General features: G+C 44.1%; 1 protein-coding gene across 1 annotated transcript; it reads right to left on the bottom strand.

Annotated features, from left to right (window-relative positions):
- Window positions 1-4,915: 4,915 nt before the first annotated feature.
- On the bottom strand, window positions 4,916-11,358 carry LOC146634826 (uncharacterized; the record flags this gene model as incomplete). Its single annotated transcript, XM_085349963.1, has 6 exons — window positions 4,916-4,921; window positions 5,092-5,213; window positions 7,046-7,231; window positions 8,381-8,650; window positions 8,730-8,771; window positions 11,265-11,358. Coding segments are annotated over 6 exons (720 nt in total), but the record flags the coding sequence as incomplete, so codon positions are not given.
- Between the last annotated feature and the right edge of the window lie 626 nt (window positions 11,359-11,984).

The raw sequence follows: 11,984 nt of genomic DNA, 5'->3' as shown, positions 1-11,984 counted from the left end.
AAAGGTACTGCAGGCAGGTCTTGCAAAATAAAAAAGCACATTCTTGAAGGTTAGATGTTTATTCCACCTCAGCTGTGGGATGAACAGTGTGAAAAAGCTGTTTCATGGATTCTATTTGCAGGTTTACGTCCTGTTTGAGTCTCACTTTGCTCATATTTGAAGCTCATCATCAGAAAGTAACAAAGCATACAAACTCTGAGAGAAATCAAGTTAGACTCAGTTGACATGATGGAAAATTTGTAAACAGAAGAGGAAGTGAAGACTATACAACAAAGGCCGGTCAGACAAACATTTAGTACATGCAGCTAGCAGCTGTGGTTTCCTGAGTGAAAGCTGATATCTGATGATTGTTGGCTGATATCTATACAAACCATCATGTTACAGAAACTGAAAACATCTCTACTTGATTTCCTCTTCACAACATGACAAACAAATATCAAATAAAACCAAAACACAAAAGAAGATGAGTGAACTCTTCCTGTCGCCTAAACAACACATGAAACTGTGGACAGACCTGAACAGATTTGATTTCAGAGTCAGTCAGTGAGAGCTCACACTCTGTTAGTGTGTCCATCTGTGACAGATGAGTGAAGCACTTCAGTGTTTACACTCAGTGTTTGTCCTGGACCATGGTTCACTTCATCAACTCACCTGCAGTGCAGACAGCAGCAGCACACACACACCTGCAACAGGGGGTCAGAGGTCACTGAAGGTCAGAGGTCACTAAAGGTCAAAGGTCATTTAAAGACACTGTTGATTTAATGTTACAGTCACATAGTCTTTGGCTGTTGCCAAATTCAGAGGCCGTATTTGTAGGCCGAATACGTCACAGTGAGGCGATGAAGGTTGTTCATATTTGAAGGCTCCTCCAAATGTGGCCCACAAATGCGTCCTCTGTCTCCCCAGATTTGAAGGATGGTTCTCGCGAATCCTTCATGGACAGCCATAAATGCAGCAGCAAGGAGCATTAAGATCAAATGAATATCGTGGAGGGGAAATCAACAGAGGACAGGAAATCTCTACCTTATCCCACTGGGATTCAGCATTCTGAACAAGCTGAAGATGAGAGAGCAGAGCCTGGCTGATACCAAAATAAAGACTATCACAGTAATCAAGCCTGGATTAAATAAATGCATGAATAACTTTCTAAAGTCAGCCGATTACAAAATGTTCTTATTTTTTGCCCTGAGCTGGAAGAAGTTGGCTTTTACAACGGAATTGATTTGTTTCACAAATGAAAAACTGCCATGAAAGAAATCACTTGCAAATTTTTTAATCAGGAAGCTCTGGAGTTTTCCAAACGGCTAAGGTCACCCTAAAGATAATGACGGGGCTCAAATCGTAAAATCTACGTTCTTTGATCATTTACATGCAAAATATTTAATGTCAACCATGATTTTAAATCATTGGGTTAATCTAGCAAAACTGCATCAACTGTTTGTGGTCAAACAGCCGCTAAAAAGAGCTTAGTAATAGTAATAACGAGATAATAATAATAGTAATAACATCTTGGAGATTGAGAGACCAGTGACGGACATCTAGAGCAACTGTAAAATTGGCATGCAGTTTTTGCACTAAAGGAAAATCACTACCATCTCATGCGCCTACCACATTGGCGCCAGCTGTGGCCTCAAGGCTGGAGCTGGACAACAAGACCTTTCTCCATGATAACAGACTGTGTTTAGAATCTTCGTTCCCATCCTTTGCACCCCAAACACCTCTGCATGCTTATCTCCAAGGCCGAGGTCAGGGGGCAGATCTGGGCCCAGCGCATGCTACAGGACCAGATGTGCTGTCTACACCGGCTTACCCCCACCCCTGTTGCTTGTGCTTCCATGGTGTATTAAGATTCGTTGAGCGCTTAGAACAGGTACTGCTGAAGGGATTGGCTGAACAGCTCCAATCCAAGGAATGGGTGCGAGTGCAAGGATAGGTTGTGTCTTGGCCACTGTCACCCTACGAGTAGGGACAGGCATGGGAAGTAGTTGGACACCAGCCAGGGTGCAAAGGTGGACTGGGCCTTGGATGTCCTCACGCTGGGAGCAGGCATGGGAGCAGGTGACAGCTGGACACTAGCTGTTGCTACCTGAGGAACTGATATGGTTGCAGGGACAAGCGGAGCCCTAGCTGCTCTAGGCAACTGGGACTGACTGGACCACAGCGACCACCATTCAGGGAACTGGAAAGGGTGCAGGGGAAGGCAGGGTACAAGCCTCTCTGTGAGCAGGAACAGGCAGAGAGACAGGCTCTAGGATGGTCACGGGAGGGCAGAAACAACCAGAAAGAAAGAAAGCAGGGAAACTATAACTGATACGGGAAAATTCGACTGAACCACACGGCGTTGTTGAGGTGGAACTGCTGAGTGAAACAAAGCTGACCTTGAGGAGACAGGCATTTGAGGAGGGAGGTTGTGGGTCGTCTTCTTCCTTCTACTCATCATCATCATTCTTAGTTTACTGTAGTTCATGAGGTCATGGTATTTCATTCTCCGTAATAATTTGATCCAGTTCAGCACACTCTCATGTTCTGTCAGACACTGTTTATCTTTTCTTTCTTCATGGCGGGAAACAGTCCACAACGTTCGAACAGCAGTTAAACTGAACTTAAACACATAAAACACTTCGTGGTTTATCACACCGGTTGTTTTACCTTTGATCATTTCCCACTGGTGTCAACAAGGAAGCCCTGTCACGCAGAGACTTCAGCTTCTCTCATCAGTTAACCACACGAGCAGCACCTGTTTTGATGTGGGTGAATGAACACTCGACTCTGGGAAAAAACAGCTACTGACTCAGGTGACTTCACCATTTATCTGCTTTTGATGTGACTGCTGCGTCTCACACAGGAGAACTTTCTCCCGTCACTTTGGTGACTCTGCATCTTCATCAGCTCCTCGTGCGTCGTGTGGAATCCAAAAGGTGGCATAACCTCATCTTTGATCTCTCTCTGAGCGACTTGTCAACTTTATTTTTCACCAAACACACATGGATAAAGAAAATTTCCCACATTTATTTTGGAAAAGGGCAGACGTTCATACTAACCTGAACTGCCTCACACTATGTACCAATCACATTCTTCCAGTGCAGTGATCTGTTGAAGCTGCAGGATCAGTGCCACGGCTGTCTGACACTGTCACTGTCCCATTTTTCAAACAGTGACTCGACCACAGAGACCACAGTAAAGGTTTAGTGGAAACCAGTGACAACGTTAACTGTAAAACAGGAAACTAGCGACAGAGCTGCAGACCTGCTGTGGATCCTGCGTTCCTGTCCCACTTTCAAAACTTTTGATATATTTGGTAAATGGTCTGTATTTGTATAGCGCTTTTACTAGTCCCCCCTAAGGACCCCAAAGCGCTTTACACACCCAGTCATCCACCCATTCACACACACATTCACACACCGATTCACACACTGGTGGAGGCAGCTACAGTTGTAGCCACAGCTGCCCTGGGGTAAAAATATTTTTTCCATGACCACATGTTACGACCTCAAAGTAGTGATGCTGTTTAAAACAAATAAAAACAGAATCCAATGATTTTCAAGTCTCATATTCTCTCAAAGACAGAAAACCAAACACATATCAGAAGTGTAATTTTGTAATGCTCCTGTACAGCCTCGCCTTTTAACATCATTCTGGAAATGTCTGTGAACTGAGGACAGCAGCTTTTGGACTTTTTGGGAGTGGGATGTTGCTCCATCCGTGTCTGATGGAGGGTTTTAGCCGCCCAGCAGTCCTGGCTCTTCTTTGTCCTGCTTCTGGTTTCATGATGCTCCAGATGTTTTCATTGATGAAAGATCAGGACTGCAGGCAGGCCAGTTCAGCACCTGACTCTCCTACTATGAAGCTGCGCTCCTGGAATAGGTGGTGTGGTGAACTGTGTTCATTGACAGTCATTTCTGGAAGTGTTCCTCCTCCAGCTGTTGGTCTTTGGTACCACTTGGTTTTCTCTTCTTTTAACCTGGTTTTGGTATTGTGTTGTTAATAAAATATAAGATTTACAAATCTTTTTATTCTTTGTTTATTTACACAGTTTTTAAATTTAAAATTTTTAGAAAATGGGTTTACATTTAAATTTGTCCAGAACAAGAAACTTTCAGATTAATTTAGAGACAGAGGTCAAATACACATGGCAGCATGAAGAGGAGAAAAAAATCAGAGCCCCAAATAAAGCTTATTGTTATTCATGTTTTTATTATTGGCTCCAATGGAGAGGTTGTTGTTCAGTTCCACCTGGAAACACAGATCCCGTTTGAGTTGCCTCAGGAAGCTCATCTAGTGCAAAACTGCCAAATCAAACATGCTGAGCTACCGGCTCCACCTGTTTATTATTTATTAATAATAAATTATAGAATGTGTTACTGTTTATCTGCAAGACCTTCATTAGGAACCTGGAATTTTAAATCATTATGCTATTATTATCATTTCAAAATGCCAATCACTGGCTGTCACTACAGGTCTGTGCTGGACTTTCAGTAACAGCCACTTCCATGCAACAACTGCCTGAAGCATAGTACACTAAAAACTCATTCTTTACAAATCCCTTTGCAGCCCTGGCAAAAGCCTGCTTTTAGTAAATGGTAGAAGGACTGGTTCTTATGCAGCACTTATATAGCGCTACTCTGACGCCACAGCCAGGGTTCAGTTTATCAGCAAGAGATTTTTATTTAAACAAAGGAATAAACTGAAGGCTTATTTTTGGCCAAGACAAACATCAAAGTTGAAGGCAGCTGGACATTTGGATGCAGAATGTACACTTTTTAAGCCATGGCAAGAAAAACAGATGAGCAGGGCCTTCATACTGAAAAACAGGACAAGCTCTAAATCTTAGCAGGGAGCTGACGGGACTGGCAGAGAGAAAATCCTCTTCTTCCCATCCTCCTTTAAATTTGATCTGGGAAACTCCATCAATAACTCAGCCCTGATGCACAAGAGAACGAGAATGAGTAGATGGTTAAAAGAGAATCCAGGAGATGGAAAGACAAGAAGAATAGAGGAGCAAAGAAATTATCACAAGGACCCACAGTGGACAAAGGGTCATAATCATATTTTGTGAAGCAATAAGTTGTTGGATAACAGCTGAATGTGTACCTGCAGTGTCCTCGGACTGGAGAAAACAACATGTGAGTGTGTATCTGTAATTTTATTGGCTGATTGTCTGAAGTTCATATCCTGATAGGTGACTTGACTCAGACTTGATGACAGCGTCCTTTCTGCAGGAATGAGAAAGACGAGGATTTAAACATGAGACAAATAATAAAAGATTCTAAACCGAAGACGTCTGCCAGCATGGAGCACAAACTGGGAGTCATCAGGACGCTACAACACAGAGCGAACACCATCCCCACAGACACAGCGGCCAGGAGGAACATCACATCAAGAAGGCCCTGAGTAAATGTGGTTATCCCAGCTAGTGATGTGTCGGTCGCGAAGGAAACTCTCAGAGCCGACTCTTTGACGGTTTGACGGTTTGACGACACGAGCCGGCTCCTTATCGCGAGCCGTGGGTTTTTTTTCTTTCTCTCACCCTCTCTCTCTCTCGCACTTTTTTCCGCTTCACTGAGCAGAGGGGGGAGGGGCGGTAGTGACACTCAGTAGCACAGGAACAGAGCGGGAGGGAGAGAGAAAGAGAGCAGGGACAACAACGTCACATTAGAAAGGTATAGTAATCATCCACAACTATTTTCAGTTGCAGATGATAAAGGATTCAGAAAGTTTATTCATGCAGGTCCATATGACAGAGAATATGCATGTTCTTTTTTATTTTCATATTTTAATTTATATTTAATTGTGTTGTGGTTTGCAGTGTTTTGTGTTGTTTCACTTTAAATTTGTTTAAAAGGAAACAGCTGAAAATTTAAATAGTTAAAAGTTGAAATGTGATTAGTTAGTTTTTGTATTATATGATTTATTTATTACATTTTATGTGGAGTGAATAAATAAAAGTATATTTACGGTGGTCCCTACAGACAAAGCACGTACGAAACACAACAGAAGTGCTCCAGGATGCTGGGCGCAGTGTTGAGCTTTTGTTACCTAGAGGCTACACAATCCAGCAAGTACCAACAACCGGATTTGGTGTGTGGTAGTAACAGGTAAATGAACATATTTTTTAATATATATGAGTGCTTGTGTATAAATACACAAACAATACACACATGCTTTCATGCTTTCAATTGTGCAATTTAAGTGATCTGCTCTGCTTTGAAGTTCAGTTAAAGCTAGAAATGTGTTTTGGAGTTTGCACGTGCTTTGTGTCGTGGTCCTCGTGCCTCGCTGGCTCACTCTGTGTTTGGCAACATGTTTTGTTTGTTTTGTTTCCTTTGCGCTCTCTCTCCTCTGCTGGGGCGGTGCTCATTACGGGCCCCGCCCCTGGCCCACGCACCTGTGCTCACCGTCACACCTGCAGCCGATCCCAGCTGATTTGGAGCACTATTTATGACGGCGGACCTGAACCTGTATCTGTGAGTTTGAGACTATCCCTAACCTGGACGTCTTTCTCTGTGTGTATATAGATCTGCCCTGGACCCGAGAGAGTGTGTGTGTGTTTGGAACCCACTGAGAGCATGTATGGGATTAATGCCTGCTTCCCCCGGACCCTGGAGCCCCGGACCGTTTTTAATTAAAGCAACAAAACAACCTGAAGAGCCGCTTGGGAGCCGGAAGAGCCGGTTCTCTAAAAAGAGCCGGAAATCCCATCACTAATTCCAGCTGGACTTTTGTCAAAACCTGTAGTGATACTGTTGTGACAGGAGTATCGGAGCAGTTGAGATGCATTTTTTCTAAACACTGGGTCTCTGTGGAATTTAAACCCCAAAACACGCTGCGCCAAAAATTGTTCCACCCCAAGGATCGGGTCTTATACTTTATCAATAAAAGTGTCTCTATATTTTTCATGTAAGATAAGTTTTCTGCTAAACAATGTGAATGGGGACAGTTTATAATTGAATTATAGTATATAATCACATAATTATTAAGGAAAATTTATTTTTCCATGTAAAATGTTTAATCTAATGAGCTCTGGGGGGTTTGACACACTTTATACCTATTTTTTTGTTCCAAAACAGCAAAGCTGCAACCAGAATAAGATCTAGAAGACCCAGAGAACCCAGAGCAGCTACAGGTGAGATGATGGAGGAGGACGATGTAGAAGGAGGGGAATTGAGATTGGTAATTGTTGTTGGTGGTGGTTTGGTGGCACTTGGTGAAATGGTGGTGGTGTCATAGACATCTGCAGGAGAGATGATAAAACTGGGTCATTAAATTTATTATAAGCTCAGCAGGTTTGCTTTAAACAGGAAGTGATGTCAGTGTTCTGAACTCTGACCCTCAGAAAGCTCTGAGGAGATGATCCAAACTCATCAGTAGAACACTGACTGATTTTCAGTTGCAAACGGGACAGACATGACTGTGGGATAGGACAGGGGGAAAGAATGAAAGAAAGAGAGGGAGAGAAAGAAAGAAAACCAAAGGGGAGAAGAGACGGTGAGAAGGGGGGGAAGAGAGAAAAAAAACAAACAAACAAAAAAAACAAAACTCCTGGGTCACCTGTATGGAGAAAAAAAAACAGAGGAGACAGCAAACAACAAAGAGCAACATAATAAGAAAAAAAAAAAGCACCATCACAATAAACTAGCTAGTCATAGATATCAATAGTTACTAAATAATAAACGATATTGTGCAACACGCAAGATAGACAGCGCACAATGTGCTTTGAGGCAGCAGCCAAGAAAGCTGTAGTCCGCGTCTGTGAATACCCATGTGTACACCTGTGTGCATACCTGTGTGGATCAGCATGCTTGCATTCCAAAGGTTTCTCCATGTAATGATCTGCTAGGGAGTGTGGGGGGGCCACAGCCCCGTCCTTTATGGTATCAAGCAGGTATGGAGGAGATCAAAACTCCAGACATCCAGAGGCCCCCAGAACACAAGAGACCAAGGAAGACCCACAGAGGGGCAGCCGCGCCACTGTTCCAGTAAGAGCTAAGGAGAGTCCCAGATGAGGGCTCACTCAGCAGCCGCGGAGCAGAAGCCAGGGGGAGTTGCAGTGACGCGCCCGTGAGCTCCGCCGGCAGCCAGCTGTGCCTGAGTGACCGAGCCCCAGGCCGAGAGGCCGGGGGCACCCCACCTCCGAAATGGCCCGAGCGAGCCCCAATAAGCGGCCGCCAAGGAGTGAGCCGGTGTGTACCCGGACGCCCACCCCCAGATACAAAGAACCACCAACGCACCGACACCTGAGGGAGTCCGCCACCGGCAGGGGAAGTGGTGCAGTGCAGGGATCTCCAAAATCACTTCTTTATCTGAGGAAAAGACCCACAGAGTGATGTAGAGGTGGTATAACAGTCTGCTGTTAGTCTGATGAAATGAATGACTTCATTACCTGATACAGTGATGTTGACTTCTTCACTCTTCTCTCCAGCTTCACCTTCACACCAGTAAACTCCACTGATTGGCTCGCTTTGCTTATCAAGCAAACAGGATGAACCAGTTAACCTCCCGAAGCCCCGCCCACCTGCTCCACATGACTCAGTCCCACTTCCTGTGTCCCTCTTCACCGTCCATCCATCAGAGCCCAGCTGACCTTCACATGTCAGAGACACTGAGGCTGCTGTGAAGAACTGCTGAAGGTTTGGACTGACGCTCAGAGAGACTGGAGGACAGACGGACAGTTTCTATCAGTGTTTACACTCAGTGTTTGTCCTGGACCATGGTGCACTTCATCTACTCACCTGCACAAACAGCCAGTGCAGACAGCAGCAGCACACACACACCTGCAACAGGAGGTCAGAGGTCATTTAAAGAAAGACTGAGGCTGCACAGTTTGTTTTTGTTGTTGTTTTTTTTCTCTCAGGAAACTTTTTAATCTCCTGAAGTATCTGCCACAACCTAAGGAGCTTGGAAAGAAAAGCGTCTGGACTTCTTTAAGTTGCTTGAAGACGTTTCACCTCTCATCTGAGAAGCTTCTTCAGTTCTAGGATCAAACGGTGAAGAGACCCACATTTAAGCTCTGTGGGAGTTTCCCACTGAGAGGGACAATGGACCCCCTGATGATCCTCTACCTAATCACATGAGCCAAGGTGTGGTAATGGGTGTGGGTCACAATCAGCCAGGGTTTTACTGCTACTACTTTGTACTTTGAGTACTTCCTAGTCTGTACTTTTTTTTTTTACTTTAACTTGAGTTAATAAGTTGAATCAGTACTTCATCTTTTACTGGAGTATTTTTGAACAGTAGTATTTGTACTTCTACTTAATTATGGAAGGTCTGTATTTTTGCCAGATCTGTGAGCCACGCAGATTAAACTACACAAACACCACCGTGCACTGGAACAGGAACAGGAAGTTATAAAATACCACCGAGACAGCAACGCAGGTTAGCCTGTCTTTTCCTGTTTTCTATACATTTTTTGATCAGATGGCAATCAACGGTAAACATCACAGTGCACAGCATTGTAAACAATGGAGAAGGAACTGTGCATGGATGAGCTTTCATTCATGTGCAGAGAAGAAAGTGTGGGACTAAGAAGCCACCCTTCAAAAGCACAGTTTTTATTTTCAGATTTGCGGCCTGTTTCACTCCCACACTGCTGCTGTTTAAAGGTCATCATGTCAATGGGAATGGGAACTTTAACAGTCAAAACCGTCTGTGGTTGTTTGAATACACTCAGTCCTCTTAATGGAAAATTGGCTGTGAATAGAGGAAGTGAAGACTAGATAAAAGAGGGGACGCAGTCAGAGGACCCTGTGCTTCATGCAGTCAGAGGCTGTGGTTTCCTGACTGAAGAGATGTTTGATGAAAAGAGGTCAAGTCTCTTTTGTTCTTTTGGTCTTCATGTTACTGACACTTAGCTGGGCAGAAAGTTTAATCGCTGACTTAGTCCAGACTATATGGTGACTTTCCTGCAGGATTCCAGGTTAAACTGCTGAGAGTCTGAACCTCTGAGAGGTTTGCAGTGATGATGAGATCGATTTAAACCGAAAAACTTTCATCATGCATGTTTGAAACCATTTTCTATCACTCTTCATACATTTCAGTTAAAACTGTGAGCTCCATTATTCAACATTAACATCACTTCTTGGTTCCTGCCCAACTTCACAGCCACCAAGTTCGCAGATGACACCACCGTTATTGGGCTCATCTCGGACGGGGATGAGTCTGCCTACAGGAGGGAGGTTGAACGTCTGGTGACCTGGTGCAGCCACAACAACCTGGTGCTGAATGCCCAGAAGACAGTGGAGATTATTGTGGACTTCAGGAAGCACACAGCCCCACTCCCCCCCATCATCCTGACTGACACCCCCATCACCTCTGTGGACTCATTCCACTTCCTGGGTACCACCATCACCCAGGACCTGAAGTGGGAGCCCACCATCACCTCCGTCATTAAGAAAGCCCAGCAGAGGATGTACTTCCTGAGGCAGCTGAAGAAATTCAACCTGCCAACACGGACGATGATGCAGTTCTACACTGCAATCATCGAGTCCATCCTCACCTCCTCCATCACCGTGTGGTACGCTGGAGCCACTATCAGGGACAAACAGAGACTGCAGCGTGTTGTGCGCTCTGCTGAGAAGGTGATTGGCTGCAGACTCCCATCTCTGCAGGACCTGTACACCTCCAGGACACTGGGGCGTGCAGCCCGGATCTCAGCTGACCCTTCTCACCCTGGACACAGTCTGTTTGACCTGCTCCCCTCAGACAGGAGGCTCCGGTCCATTCGCACCAGAACCTCTCGCCATAAGAACAGTTTCTTCCCCTCTGCTGTTGGACACATGAACAATAACCATATGACTGTCCCCGCCACTAACACATGACCCTACGCTGTGTCACTGCATCATTTCATGTTTGGCACTGATCACCACCTGCACTCATGTATATATGTTTCTACGTAGCACTTTTAATTCTTATTCTCATGTATATATCTCATGTATATCTCATGCACATATCTTTCTTTCTACATAGCACTTTAATTCTTATTGTTTGCACTGAAGCACCGCAGCAATTTCCTAATGTTGTAAACCTCAACATCTGGCAATAAACCCATTCTGATTCTGATTCTGATTCTGATTACCAATCAAATGAAACCAGAAAGACATAAGAAGGAGAATGAACTGTTCCTCTCGCCTTGACGAAACCTTTCAGAATTTTTACATGAACTTTAAAGTCAGTAGCTGCAAGCTTGTAACTGCTGAAAGGTTGTTTTCTTGCCATATTGTTTGTTGGAGCTGTGATAAATAAATCGATGATTTTAGTGTTTCACTCACCGAGGAGCAGAGAGACCGGTGCAGTCTTCATGTTGTCTGGATGACGACTGAACGTCAGTCTGAGCAGCAGAGAGACGCCTTCAGCTTCAGCACTTCCCCGTTAACAGTCTTCAGTACGTCACGCTGCTGCTCCATCACAAAGAGGCAGAGCAGCTTCTCCAGCAAACATCAGTGAATGAGATGTTCCGTTGGGTAATTCAGCTCCGAATCTATAATCCTTTTAAAAAACAAATTCCCTTTTCCTACAAAATGTTAATTGAACTCACATGTAGTTATAAGGAAAAACAGACTGTATGTGTCCAAGTCCAAACTATAAATGTATATCATCACTTTAGCTCCATCTTTGTAGAAGTAGTCGGTTTAAATCTGGTTTTACTATCTTAGAAAACATTATGAGTTTCAGCACTTTATAATAACTAAGAAGCTGTAAAATTAAAGGTGTTGAGGTGGCAGGCAGGATGTAGGACCCAAACGCAGGACCCAGAGACAGAATGATTAACTAAAGTGGCAGCTTTATTGCTGGAGAACATTCAAATAGAAATAAAAGAAAACAAAACTAGAAACTCAAAACTTAAGCCCAAACTAGAAACCCGGGAAACTAGAAAATCAAACCAGGAAAGAGTGAACCAGAACATTACCAGAAGCACATAGAAAACAAAACACAGTACAGTGAGGGTACAACACAACAACTAACAGAGAAACACAAGGCTTAAATACACA

Source organism: Diplotaxodon limnothrissa, linkage group LG3, assembly GCF_057381915.1.
Source record: "Diplotaxodon limnothrissa isolate DT_005_m linkage group LG3, D_limnothrissa_male_GT1.1, whole genome shotgun sequence".
NCBI classification, from domain to species: Eukaryota; Metazoa; Chordata; class Actinopteri; order Cichliformes; family Cichlidae; genus Diplotaxodon; species Diplotaxodon limnothrissa.
The sequence above is the reverse complement of the archived record's forward strand: the minus strand, read 5'-3'. Positions and strand labels throughout refer to the sequence as shown.